The sequence below is a fragment of the Haliotis asinina genome, chromosome 8 (assembly GCF_037392515.1).
Source record: "Haliotis asinina isolate JCU_RB_2024 chromosome 8, JCU_Hal_asi_v2, whole genome shotgun sequence".
In the NCBI taxonomy this organism is placed as follows: Eukaryota; Metazoa; Mollusca; class Gastropoda; order Lepetellida; family Haliotidae; genus Haliotis; species Haliotis asinina.
In genome coordinates, this window is record NC_090287.1 from 48,575,370 (window position 1) to 48,590,710 (window position 15,341).

The 15,341-nt window shown below is 39.2% G+C and overlaps 2 protein-coding genes across 2 annotated transcripts in view; both read left to right on the forward strand.

Annotated features, from left to right (window-relative positions):
* The window catches only part of LOC137294654 (ral GTPase-activating protein subunit beta-like), a 374,261-nt gene that overhangs the window by 327,625 nt on the left and 31,295 nt on the right, over positions 1-15,341 (forward strand). The gene's annotated exons all lie outside the window — the stretch shown is intronic.
* Positions 13,680-15,341, forward strand: part of LOC137295284 (mucin-5AC-like) — a 70,096-nt gene continuing 68,434 nt past the window's right edge. Inside the window, exon 1 of the mRNA XM_067826598.1 lies at positions 13,680-14,055. Coding sequence (XP_067682699.1) covers positions 13,680-14,055 — 376 coding nt within the window. The remainder of the gene's footprint in view (positions 14,056-15,341) is intronic.

Here is a 15,341-nt window from a genome sequence, read left to right on the forward strand (position 1 = left end):
ACTCTCTTTCTTGCCTCCAGGCAATTAAAAACCTGTCGTGTAAACATCCACTTTTAAAACAATTTATTGAACTGTATAATGATCTTGCTACTGGCCAATACGACATCGTATTTTGTTGATTACCAAGACACGTATGAATTTCCGGTAACACAATGGCTGATCCTGCTGTCCTTAGCATGGTGATCTACCTTCAGTTTTTGGCACCCTGTTGCTCATTTTTATATTGTATTGCATATGCAAACGTGTCAATAAACAACCTTTCAAAATATTTCATTTGTCATTATTTCAGTATTATACTTATTTTCACACTTGAAGATTGTTTTCAAGACTGTCATAATCATACAAATTTATGCTTATCATAAGCATTAGAAATAAAACAGGACAATGACAGGACAGGACAACCCTCAGAAACATGTACTTATACATCACCAGTTCATGTAATCTTTGTCCCTGTGGACGGTGATGTGGGGTAGTGCCTCTCCTCCATCATTGTCTGTGGTACTGCATCCCTCCCCTTGGTAGTGGAAAACAACATCAGTCGACAAGTCATTGCAGTAGGCAGCGTACTCAGGAAATTGAATTGCCATTTTAAGTATCTGTGCTCGTCAACGTCAAGACGTCTTTTTTCAATCGTTGACGCTCGATTTCCAGTCTTTCTTTTTCAACTGTTATTATTTCTTCCTCGTTATTTTCTTTCATGGTTTTCGTATATTTTCTTTGTTTTGTGAAATGCTCGAGTGAAATGTTGTCTTGCTCCATTTCCTCTATATATCAGAACAAGTTTGACACTTAAGATAGGACATTTCAAGAACTATAGCAACGCCGTCTCTGTGTATGTCAGTTCTACCAAGATAGCAGTGAAGATGTAGAATAGAGCGGCAAGTGTCGCAGATTACCAGTATTGTGCTGCGGTCAATGAACAAACTGTTGGTAGTGTTCTGTGTGAACTTATACAGTTTCTCAACTTCATTAAAAGTACTATCCAAACAGATGGAACAGTACAAAGCGTCACACGTAACTGTGCTATCACTGCCTGTAATATGCTGAATTGTCGTGCTGTCTGCCATTGCACAATGTTTGCTCCAAAACCACCTGATTCACAGGGAATCCCATTGCCTTTAACCTTGCCTTAAGTTGGCTAGATTTCGAGTTACGCGTGTTTAAGGAACGCCTAATGAACGTGTAAGTATTGTTTAGCTAATGTTTTGTGATACACTCCTTAAATGTTTTGACGACGTTCCTAAAGCGTTCGTTAACCATGCGTTAGGGATGGATTTAACGACTGCTTCGAGTTACCAGCCCCAGATAATGTAATAGAAGGGAACAAAGGTTCCAGTTTCGTTGTCCACGGGTTTACAGACCTGAGAGCTTGTATTGAGGAAACTACGACGACGGACATCAAGATGGAAAGGATTTAAAGATTTATATAAAGGAAAATCTGCGAGAAACAATGTATGAAAGTAGCATTCCTTTGTCTTTGCTCCTTTTATAAATGTTTAGTGAGAAGGTGTAAATCAGCCATGTCACTGTCATTATCCGTTTTCTGTACATCGTTTACAGCATTTTAAAGACAGTAGGTAAACTCTAAAGCACAGTGAACCCCACGGAATATTTGATCACATTCTTGAAACTGTTTAGAACGTATCTAATACAGTTACATAATTCCGATGTTGTTAAACAATAGTGAACCACACTAGAACTGTTACAGATGAATCTCCTCTTTTCTGGGCCAGATCGTATTCGTCCGGTTACAATGTAGGTTCAAGTGTTCTTACAAACAGCTAATAGTTTGCATTCATGAGAGCTGGCAGTAATGCCCATTGAAACACATCAAGTTTCTTTAAAGTTTGTAATTTACAGTTTATATGATAATTTCAACATCTTTTGTATCATTTGCAATAAACGCATCTACTTCGATATATAGTCAGAATGTTTGCACGTACGGTCAAATCGCCATAAACTGAGTGAGTGACTTTGGGTTTACGCCACTGTTAATAATATTCCAACAATATCCCAGCGGGGGACATCAGAAATGGCAGTGTTTGAAACTCCTAAATATCACAGGGAGCCCACAGGGCTGATAACTGAAAACTGTTGCTGGCCCTGGTAATGTAACCAGCCCTGATCTGCGGTAGTTATTGTTTGATCGATCATGAACTACATGCATACGTCGTCTACCTACCACAGCTGGAAATTATTTTCGAAATATTTCCTGCAGTCAATCACATGGTGAAATATATACCATTGGAAAGTGTATTGGTCCACAGGGCTCGCTAAAACAAGTTGTAAGCCCGTCATGGTACTAGCAAGCAGCGAGCCACGGTACTCAGCACCCTAGGCCTGGCGTGTATCATGGTGTAGATCTGTGTCAGCCGGCCTTTCCTAGATGTTATCCTATGCTTACACGTTCTATAGCTAACATCTGGTATGGATGCTTCATGGGACACTTAGTACATAGTGTGGTGAACGTAAAGAGTTCCTGAAGTGGCTGTAGCTTTTGGCAGTTACTTACATAAACACCAGATAGCTGTTTAAACTGATCTGTAAAACGTTTAATGTGTTTAATTAATATACATTCAAGATGAACGCTTTTTATGGATAGTCAACTTCTTTATTGCAGTGAATGCCACGTTTCGTTTCGGTATAGATCCTATCACCGTTGTCAAGCAAATGATACACAACAAATGCACAAGGAGAAATATATACATTGCGGGTACTTCATCATATCACCTTCTAAATGTCAACTAAAAGAAACTATACATTCATCATGTAACACTGCCCCATACACTGACAGTGTGGTTTATCTGTCCGTTGCCATTATGGCCTAGAGGTAAATCTGTCTTTCCTGGATAGCACATGGGGGTGACAAGAGGACAAAGACATCCGGTAACAGCGAGGAATCCAGAAGGTTGTCAGTTCACAGAGCTCGGACACGAGCTATTGTTGACTGCTTATGGTTTGTATGGCTTCGAGTCATTTTACGAGGGCTTCTTTTGTATTTTGAAACTTGAAATATCCTTGGATCAGGGTATAACAGTGGCTATGTATTTCGCCACTAATTGTAAACCAATAGAAACAAATGACCAGTCATGGTTAGAGAGCATCGAATTAATCGAGTGAAAATCTTCTAGATTCATTTATACAAACTGTAGAAACATAATAAATGAGTTCTTTGAGGTGAAGTTTAGAAGTAGTAAAGATAAGATAACCACCTTTATCAATTAACCCGCGAGAACGGCGCTACACCAAAACGTCCCATTCATTTAATCAAGACGCTGACCATCCATAGAACATACTTCATCCATAGAACATACTTCATCCATAGAACATACTTCATCCATAGAACATACTTCATCCATAGAACATACTTCATCCATTGAGACATTCTTCAGATAACTTCACTTGTATGTATAACAGATGTTTCATCTTATCAGCAATATATTATTTGCTTGTTTAGACTCCAAATAATCCACCATGTCTTTCAGTTACAAACGCACAGAAAGATGAGAGTAAAACATTTTACTGTCCAACAGCATGAAAATGTAGTGATAATGTACGTGTCATTTCCAAAATTCATGCGAATTTGTCCCACATGTACAGAAAACGTTTTGATGTTGTAGTTTTTCCTGAAGGGTTATGTATACTCATGCTAAACAATAACATTAAACTTGATAAACAAATTGATGTTTTTTAAATATCGACATTTTATCATGTTGGGTATGTCACAAGCTGAAAATTGTAACTTTGACAATGATTCGAACAATGACAAAATTGTCGTATTTCTTAAACTCCTATATCTTATTAATCTACACATTTTTGTCTTTCTCCTCAACAAACACGCAAAATTGTCATTGCATGCTTTTATTGAAAAAAGTGAAGAAACTGTGTGTCACAAGGTTTGATTCCATCCTGTTACTTTTTACCATTAACCACAATAAAACAATAACTTATCCTTGAGTTGAAAGTGAGGTTGGTACCATATGCAGGGCACTTCCTGTTCTTCAACTTGGTAGACAGGTGCTGAAGCTCATCTGTTTTTATCATTGAACATTTCGGTCTACATTGTGCAGACTGTGAGTAGTACTTTTTAAGTTTTCTCTCCTGTTACCGGTCATAAAATGACTTAGGGTGCTAGTGAAAAATGTGTAATTTTACAGATATCAGGTTGCTCTATGGTATCTCTCACTCGGCCTCTTTCCAAAGAAATTGGGGATCATTAATTGTATCAAAAATAATTATTGTGAATAATTTTCTCTCCTGTTACATTCTTTTCTGTTACCATATATTTGATACCTGATATTTTTCTTGCAGTTAATACAATTTTGTTCAGATGGGATTTATGTTTAGCAGACAGATTGCCATAGAACCACTGCAACGAAAATGTCAAAACAGATTCAACAAAACAACGATACAAACATGAAAGGATGTGGTGATTAACATTAAAATATCGCATTATGCGCATAAAGTGTAGTCTTTGTTGGCATTTCTTAAAGATAAGGCACCCAGGGCTAACCCCGCATTTAATTGTGTCTTTAATCCTCTTTATGAGGATTTGTATAACAAAAAGTCTTCCCTTGTTCCGCACCTTGGGCGCAGAATTAAGCCATTTCTTGCTGCTTCTAGTATTGAGCTGGAAAATATAGCTCCTTCCCGACTTCTTTCTTCTCCTCCTTGGCAATTCATTAGGCCACAAGTGGACCTAACATTAACTAAATTTTAAAAAATCAGAAACTAATAAATTACAAAACAAACAAGAATATAATCAATTAAAACATAAAAATAGCAATTATAAATCCTTATTTACAGATGGGTCCAAGGACGGTGGAGCAGTGGCTTGTGCCTCTGTCATTGGATCCAGAACAATATCCTCTAGATTACCAGACAACAGTTCTATTTTTACAGCAGAAGCTAACGCCATATTAACAGCTCTTAAATATATTCAAAGACACCCTAAACGTAAACAATATATAATCTATTCCGACTCTCTTTCTTACCTTCAGGATATTAAAAATATTTCTTGCAAACATCCACTTTTAATAGAAATTAATGAATTGTATAATGATCTTGCTACTGGCCAATACGACACCGTCTTCTGTTGGTTACCCAGCCATGTAGGAATCTCTGGGAACTCATTGGCTGACTTGCTGCTGAAGCAGCACTCAACAAATCTGTGACACCACTTCTTATTCCTTACAGTGAATTCAAAGCCACCATTAGATCTTATATCCGTGATCTGATGCATAAGAAGTGGGACACCCAAGTGGGTATCAATAAATTACATGAGATAAAACCTTACATTGGTTATACCCACTTGGGTTGTCAGTCCATACTACGAGGTCATACTACGGCGATGTCGTATTGGCCATACAAGATATACACATAACTACCTGTTACAAGGTAAGGATCCTCCATTTTGTATCCCTTGTGATGAGAGAGTCACGGCCAAGCATATTCTGCTTGACTGTGTTGAATTCTCCCTCACAAAATATTTCAATGTCAGAATCATCAAGGATCTTTTTACCACTGTTGCTTCTCATTTAGTTATTGGTTTTTTTAAAAGAAATTGTTTTTTTGGTTGAATTTTGAGTAATATGTTCTGTAAATAGATGGATTTTAAATATTGGTAGCTTAGATTAGTAACTTGTATTGTTAATGGCTGTACCCTCAAAGGGGGTTGAAGTATTGTAAAATTATTGTCCTCCTGAGAGGGTACGTAAGTCCCAAAACATTCGATGTAAATTTTAGTCTACCAGGTTTTTAATCGTAGTATTCTTGTCATTTTAAATTTGGCTAGCATTTCGTAGACTCGCCAGCAGCTGAAGGGATGGTGTAAATCCAGCTAGGGTCCATGCAGGTAGCAAAGGTACTGTAAATCCCTATGGTCCCTAGTATGGTGATCTGCCTTCAGTTGTTGGCGATCTATAGCCCGTGTTTTATAATGTATTGTCTTCTTAAATTACAATGTTTTAGATTTTCATGCTGGTTTTATATTCATATCTGCGATATTCTTGTGTTTTGCTGTCCTTTGTCGACAGATTTTTATATTACACATATATTCCATTTCAGTGTTAAGTTCCCGTCACGATATGGCTGAAATATTGCCGATGTGACGTTAAATATTAACTCACTCACTCTTAAAGATAAAATCTCCACTTGCATTCCACGATAATTTATTGTCAATGATAGTGCCAAGGTATTTATACTCTGTTACGATATCAACAGGGGTATTGTCAATTTCAACAGGCTCAATCTTATCTTTTTTGGTCCTGAAATCTACAATAAGTTCCTTTGTCTTCTTCACATTTAACAAGAGGAAATTGTCCTTACACCAAGATACAAAGATACAAGATAAAGTTATCGGTCCATATTCGTTTGACAAAAGATTCCTCATAATACTATATCAGTACTATAGCCAAGCACGTCCTTCCCTTAAAGACATGACATCATTGATTATACAGTTTCTTTAGATCCAGTCTGTCGTTAGGTATACTGATATGTTAGTCAGTTAAGGGTGGAGTCCTAGCTGTATGATATGGAGCTGTAACCGAAGACGTCATGAAACGCACATGACGTTGCCTATGCTCTGGGGTGTCTCACTTCATGTGCCAAACACCTGGGCCCAAGTTCCGGTCCTTTCTTAATTGTTTGTCTGTGTTTCCTAGCCTTGATCATGTGTTTGACAACCAAACAGACCGATTGTTTTGCTTTTGTTGATTGATTTTGTGCTGTATATGTATTGACAAAACGGGGACCAGAATGTCACGCAAACCGCACTACAGTGTACTACAGGGACCGGCGTGTTGTGTTGGTAGTACCGTTAGGAGACCCTGCCATAAACAATCTACAGCGAGGTTCTGAAAATCGAAGAGATCTACCCCAACAATATCATGTTGCCCTAGACCAATGTTCGCATGACTTGCGTAAGCACTTCGTGCGATAGACCAGTAAATCTTTACAAATCTGAAAGCATTACACTTCATGACCATCTTGAGTTCAATATTGTGTATGGCCGCCTCGTGCATTCACCACTGCCAAACACCGTTTCCTCATCGACTACCTGATGCTTGTGAACACATGGCTGGGGATTCTCCGTCATTGCTCTTGCAAGGCAGCGCCAAGTGCATGCAAATTCAGAGGTTGGTTCCTAAGACCACGCAGCTTTCTCCTAGACAGACAGACAGACAGACAGATATGCACTGCTTCAGTTAAGGCTCGATAGAAGGCGATGGTGGGCAAGTTTCTAAATTTACATTGTAAATTGATTTAAATCTAGACGCTTCTGACGCACTTATAATTTTCACGCTACCCACCGTTTTACAAAATATTCAAGAAGAGAGATTTCTTGAAGCTTTCTACATAAGTATAGTGGTACTCTGTTCTCTTCTAATCACACTCTCACATCACATGCAAGAGTCCCAGTTGGAAGAAGTGACGTGAAAGAAACTGTTAGATATACTGAGTTGTTTTAAGATTTTCCTGAATCACCACCAAGTCGTCAAACATATCGCAACGTACACGTGCATTCAGATTTTACATAGGCCCCATAAGTAGGTCACAGCGCTTCCGGTGACAAACAACGTTTCATACCTTTCCAAATGGTCAGGAAAGAACCGATAGTTTCAATCTAAACATTCCCAAATTAGCGAGCTATTACGACCATCAATGGCTCTTTGTTCGCTTGGTTCGGTCTATTAAAGTCATATGTAGTCATAATTTGGAAACAAAACTGGTTCTTGTGTATACGTATTACTTTTATAAATATGTAAGCTGGTTCCAGCCTCTCTTACCACAAGTTGGTGCGCTCAGTGGCAGCTGAGAACCAGTTTTATGATGCCCATTAGTAGAAATCATTTGTTCCCCATTTTCTAAATTAATTGTTTTCTATACTATATATAGACGAGGAAGAAAGTTTAGCCAAAATTTCACCTAGTTCATTTGCAATATCTGAAGTAGTCGGTTGTTTGGTTTTGTTGTGGCTAAAATCAATTAATTATTCATACAGAGAATCATTTTTCGTTTCCTTAAGTTCCAAATTTGTATCATTCCCAATTCACTTAAGTTCCAAATTAAAATTCTTATTTCATTCTAAGTTTTTGATCCAACCTGTCTTAAGATACCCTTCCACATCTGATTAGGGGACCTAAATGCTTTGGGTTGTTCATATGATGCCATGTGCTCTCAGCATCCACGTGGCCAAGTCATCAAGTCCCCAATTCCGCAACTTAAAAGGTCTAAAACGATGGTAAGGCACTTAGACTTTTAACTTATACATGAAGTGGTAACCTTAAATGCAATACTGTGTTACGTATATATTTAGTATGTTGAAGCAAAGGTAGTTCCATGTTATCCATTTTCAGCAGATATGTTTTTTCCATGTGTTAGTATGCCACCTGTGAGCTCACCTTAAAATATATATCCTTAATGATCATTGAAACTAGTCATTTTTAAGTGAAACTAGTTAACAATGAAATTGTCATAAGGTTAAATGATAAGATAGCTTTTCATCTTTTCCAGTCAATCTGTGTTTGTAACAAGATTTGTATGTGAGTGAGTGAGTTTAGTTTCACTCCGCACTCAACAATATTCCAGCTATATGGCGGCGGCCTGTAAATAATCGAGTCTAGACCAGACAATCCAGTGATCAACAACATGGGCATCAATCAGTGAAGTTGGGAACCGATGATATGTGTCAACCAAGTCAGCGAGCGTGACCACCCGATCCCGTTAGTCGCCTTTTACGACAAGCATAGTCACCTTTTATGACCAGCATGGACTGCTGAAGACCTATTCTACCCCGGAACCTTCACGTGTCATTGTGTATTTGAGACAGTTGTCGTACTTATTATGCATTTTCGCGCCTGTCCACGACGAAAATAAAATTAGGCCTGACACGACGATGGGATTACAATCCCATTTGGCACTCACGATTAAGATATCGTCTGACAAAGCGTGACAAGATTAAACATACATATTAGGGATTGTTGGTACGAGAGATGACAATCGCAGTTTTCTCTCACGATTTGGATATCGCCTGCCAGACACGATTCTCTCTATTCTCTGTTTTCTATCTATATGTATGAGATACGGAGGGATTACAATGTTAGTTACCTTTCTTTGATCACTTTTTAGATATCACAATCGTGATAACAATTATTCATCATTATTCACATTTTTGTTGAAGTGCAGTGGAAATTATAATCTACCGACAGTATATTTGGTATTTGGTATTGGATGACAACTTTACATGTCAGCCTGACATCAAAGCTTTGACAGCTCAACTCAAACCACATACATGGGTTGAATCGTCAGACGCTAATTTGGGTATAATCTCTAGAAGTATGCAGTTCCTGCTTCAGGTCATGATGCAGTGTTTATACTCATGTTTCTTGCAATTTTCTTCGTACACCTTCAGTATTGCAAGAATTCTTAGCAAGCGTTGATCGACGGTCATAATGTCAGTCACAACAGTGTCTGGTCCAGATATATTCACAACTGCGTCTTACATCAGGACTATTGTTTAGTACGGCTTACACCAACAACCAACGTTCCTCTCTGTCTCTCAGTAACCAGGCCAGTCTGTCCCCCTGGTATCTCACCACTGGCAGCTCATAGACAAGACGGATCAGAAGAAGCTACTGGCTACCCTGCTGACGGTATACAGTGGTTTGAAGAGTTCTTCCACCATTGTGCCGGATGTAAGGTGGGCTACATAGCCACGCATGCGTACTGGTCCAACGCAGACACCACAATACAATACCTTCAAATGCTGTAAATGTTCCACAAGAAGATTTGGTTACCGAATTTGTCCATCCCACAATTCCGTGCAGGATCAGCTGAGTAATATGACGGCCATCTTATCTCGCTTGGAAGTGGGGTCATAGGTCTCGCGGTTCGTATTACGAGGTTGTGTAATACAGACTAATAATTAGATAAATGAATCGCCTATGGCAAGCATTGAAATCGTCCAAAAATCACCCACCAAGTAAGTTTACCCCCAAATCAGCTAAGTAATAAATGTCAAGTTTCATATTTCTTTTAGCTGACACATTATGACAGTGCACGACAACTTCAACTGTACTTTCCCGTCTGTCACTGCTTTAGCGATCAAGCCGCCATAGCGCTTCTCGCCCATGATAATGTAAGGCAGCACATATATGTGAAGAAAAGTCTTTTTTTTTTGACAGTGAAAATTCCACTATCCGGAGATAGCTTATCTGATTTGGATAGAAATTGCACAACAGCACGCCGTTTAAGTGGAGCCCAGGGCAGGTACCTATGGAAATCCGAGGAGGGACATTGTCGCGTTTTTGCATTGTGCGCTTTGGTTAAATTTTCCCCCATTTTGCGTGTATTTGAGGTATCACAGCAACAAGTTGCATTTTTTATATGTGCTGAAGTTATAAAATATATCACCCATCAAACGTTTGGACTCACTTTAAGAACTCACTATACCTTACTTGGTTGAACCATCTGCAAACCCTGTGCAGATGAAAACTACCAGGATGATGCATCAAATTGATGAAAACCATGTGCAAATATCGTGCAGTACTTTGGTATAAATTTTCATTAAGTTTCATTTACTGAACTCAATAAAATAATCTTTTCAACGTTACGAATTTGTTTTAACCTTTAATCTGTATGGATTATTTTTTCAGCAATTTGCTGCATGATCCTTGTGCAGTTCATCTGCATAAAGTTTGCAATTGGTTCCCCTAGACAGTGGGGTTACGGAGATATTCATCTTCCATGTGGGGCAGTGGGGTAGCCTAATGGTTAAAGCGTTCGCTCGTCACGCCGAAGACCCGGGTTCGATTCCCCATATGGGTACAATGTGTGAAGCCCATTTTCTGGTGTCCCCCGTCGTGATATTGCTGGAATATTGCTAAAAAGCGGCGTAATACTAAACTCACTCACTCACTCACTCACTCATCTTCCATGTAACCATATATATAGTGCGCGCATTAAGAGAGCCCATGGGTAGTATAGCTGGGTTTATAAACAACATCCAACCAACCAACCAACAATCGACCAAAATATAGATATTTTCATTTTACATTCTCTTAAAGGAACGCATGTAAAGAGGTCATCCTTCGCCATGAATTAAAATATGATCTCTGTGATTACCTCCATAAAACTATATAAGTATGTCAAGTATGTAGATTGGAACCTTGTGTCTTTGGAAGGTGCAAATATCGTGACTTTAGATTCCGAGCCCAAATTCCTGCTCATAATTTGTACCGCTTACTTCATGAGGCCACTGATGTAAAGCTGAACGAGGATGCTCTAGGCGCACATTGCTGCGTGTGAGGCACTATAGAAGGTTAACAGACATGACTCATATGACTGATAACCATTTTCGGCTGGGTGCAACTCACTTCTCTGATGTGAGATGACGTGTGTGACCACACTCAAGAATCACGTTACTTTTGACGGTCACCTATCCAAGGTCTCTGGCAACGCTGACTGACAAATGACATGTGACTTGAAGCTTTGCACGACATCACACGCCGCTCTTACGTTTCGAATATCGTTTACACAACAGACACGTACCAAAACACGTGTTTCATCCCTTATTTAGCCCGCTCTGAAATAGTCAGCGATAAGACTGGTATAGATAATTACTGACAGATCAGATGCTAAACACACGAGATCCAAGAGCACTAACAAACGACTATTCAAATTTTGATATACATAAAATACTATTTGTTCTATGTTGAAAAGTTCAGCAAGGATATGTAAAGATAGGACTGTGAAATATCCATGTTCAAATCCAACATGTACTCAATATTATTGATGAAAGAATTTTGACAGATGAGTGCATGGTTAGGATGTGAAAAGTTTCAAGGCTCAAACCATGATGTTATTTTAACGACATGTACATAGACATCTGTCATGACATATGCAGGTGTCTCGCGGGAACAGATCATCAGCATCACAGAATGGCAAGGACATGAATTATTTCCTAAATACGGATACAAAAAAGACACATATGCTCTTTGAACAATAGCGGAACTTCAGTTTTAATTGACGATTGAAAAAGTTGTGAGATCTATCCGTGTCAATCAATATTGATATGATAATCATGATTGTTTTAAGAGTGCATGACCGCTAGTACTTCCACATGATCACAGTTGTTTGTACAGTTCTCGCTCTTGACAGATGTTTGGTGTATAATAGACCAATTTTCAGACATAATTTGCATGTGAACGATGTTCATGTTCAAACAAACAAAATGCTGGAAACACTCCAACAACTATGTGATGCAAGACTGGCTACAGTTATTTATCGGCCGTCTTGAAAACCTTCAAAATCAAGATTTCATAAGATTTTATTGTGACTGAGGTTGTGACTCAGGCCAGTGGTCTCTTGGAGCAGTTGACGGTTGTGTGTGTGTCTGTGTGTGTCTGTGTGTGTCTGTGTGTGTGTGTGTCTGTCTGTGTCTGTGTATGGGGTGGGGGTGAAGTATGGGTGGGTGTGTGGGTGTGGATGTGACCCTGTCAACTGTTTCGAATAATTTCATATTTGCTTGAAATAACAGAGGATTTATACCATTTAAAATATACATTTAACTACATAATAATATGGCTTTTAAACTAAAAATATCATATGTTATCCACCAAGAAAGGATGTTTTAACTAGTCTCAGTCATTTATCTCTTGCAGCTGTGACATCATTAGAGAAGCAGTCAGTTCTCTCTGGCAGCCAACCATGTCAGTTAGCAGACGTTTAAGAGCCATAGCCATTTCTAATTTCATCCCGTAACTAATCTTCAAGCACTTGAGAAATAGTTATAATGTTGTTTCCTTTTACACAAATCATTGCCCCACCGTAATACAACACAGCAATCCATAAACAAGGTAACTATTTATCTTGTTTGCAAGCGTAAAGTGACACCACTTGTCAGCTGCTGTGTTGCCAGCTGGACGAAGTCTGACTCTACCACGTCTCACATATAGCAGCTAACTCCAGCACTGTATACGTTTAACATGGATCCGTAAACACTATGATAGTGCCTATGAGTTACTAATATATATATACTAACTTTTCTTCATGGCACAACTAGTCGGCGAGTCAACTCAGCTGTGATCTTATGTAATGTCCACAAAGAACTCACAAGTACGCAAATCCTTCATGGAGAAGTACAGAGCACAGAAATATATCGATATGACAACAAGTTTTATGTTTATGCTCTTTGGTTGATTTCATGCAAAGCAGTTAAAGGTTATTTGTAAAATGCATAGTAACGGTAGAGGGTTATGCGCATCATCCTATGCGCAATATATTGTGCGCGACATCCCCGACAATCAAGATGAAGTTAATGGTGTGAACACCAGCAAGGGAATGATTCCCATAGCGTGACAGCGTTCATGCAGTTCGGATTCTAATCCCTACAAAGTGAATATATCAAATTAATTTTAGATAAGCTACATGGACGTATGACATCCCTTGTTTTGCGGAAACAAAACACCGTTGATATTAATCGGAAACACGCACCGCCTCGTATAAATGTCCTGCCAGCCACTGAGGAGAGCCACTCATACTTCCCTGTTCGTCCAACAGTACGTCATTGCATTGGCCATCTCTAGGCCCCAGTAATGTGGATGCAGATTACGGTTGCCCTCATTGGGATTTCGTTGCCCTCGGTCTCTACATTCGGAATCTTCAGCTTTTTAAATCCGATGAACAGTCTACCAAACACTGCACCAGCAGCCCGAGATGATGTACAAAGCGGTCCATTCGAAGATATCACGGAAGCTGACGTACTAAATAATGCTTTTGGCATCAGTGGTATCCAAGTCGCTCATTCAGAGAGCGATCAAGAGACAGAAGATGAGTGCATGAAAACTTGTTCCAGGAATAGCTCCTGCGTCGTTGCCGTGTACTGTGAGCGCAAGGCGATACGTGGACCTTTGTGTACTGTACCCAGCTTCAGTTGCTTGGTTAATAAGATCTCAAGGAAGAAAGGAGGTGACTGTCATATCTATGTCGAGGCTGATGCAGCAGGATATCTGCCTAGCAGCTTCTCTGCTGCTGAGTGTAAATACATAAGCCTTCGTAAGTATGTTGCAGATACGATTCCACTGATTCCACAAGAAATGAAATATTGAGGGATTAACATGGTAAACACGAAATGGTCGTTCTTGAAAGAAAATCCAGTCTAAAACATAATTTGGGTAGTACAGTCGACCAAGGTAATACGGGTAGTATGTGCATCCTCACCCATGTCTAATCTGGTAACTATGTGCACTCTCGTCCACGTCAAATCTGGGTAGTATGTGCACCCTCACCCATGTCTAATCTGGTACGTATGTGCACTCTCGTCCAAGTTAAATCTGGGTAGTATGTGCACCCTCACCTATGTCTAATCTGGTAACTATGTGCACCCTCGTCAAAGTGAAATCTTGGTAGTATCTGCACCGTCCACAAAATTTCGTAGGTTGGAGGTATTTACCACTGGGCTTTTTTCTTGTTCAACATGTTTTTTTAAAAGTGACAGTTACCAAGGGATACAGTTATCGTCAGTCACCATGTACTCACTTCGTACATCATAAGTGTATTACTCTATTATGGACCCTTTCCATATAACTGTGGTTTTGTAAATAGCTATTTTGAGTCCAGATATGGATGCGTGTGGTTCAAGTACTTCAAGAAATGTTTCCCTAAATGAGCGTCCAGACTCATCTAAAATCATAGTTGTGTCATCGGCAAATGAATTGGAATTGAGGAATCGTCAGTCACCATGTACTCACCTCGTGGATCACCATTCACCATTATATTGAATGTTGCAATGTTTCCAAGTTCACCTTTCCTAAAATATCGCATATGAAACTCACCCTTTCCTTCCCATATTTAGTGTAGTCTTTGCAGCGTATTCCTTTCCGTTGCCGCACTTGCGTGATAGATAGAACTAAACAAAATGGTTCTTCAAAATCTTGGTACAAAAATTCGTGTTTCTATCACAATTATATATATTCAGAGAAGACTAAGCCTTAGTCTATGTGATAGTAAACAGCTTCAAAATGTGACATGTTAACCCCCGCTCCTAGTTTAAGAAGTGCTAAACGCAATATTTACCAAAACGTCACCCCAAAAAACAACATTCAATGCAAAATGCAAGTAAGCGGAAAAGCATGCGATTTGTATTAAAGTGGCAAACGTTGTGTTCAGACCAGTTCCGCCTATGATGAAGAGATGTGACCATTTAAGAATTACCCAGGAACAGGGCCCTTATTCTCGAAACGTTCGTAGCCCTAAGAATTCTTAACTTTGATCGTAGCCAATGTGTTAAGAATGGGCTTATGAAGTTCGTTTCGAGAAAAGCTAGCCAGGACGGTTGCTCA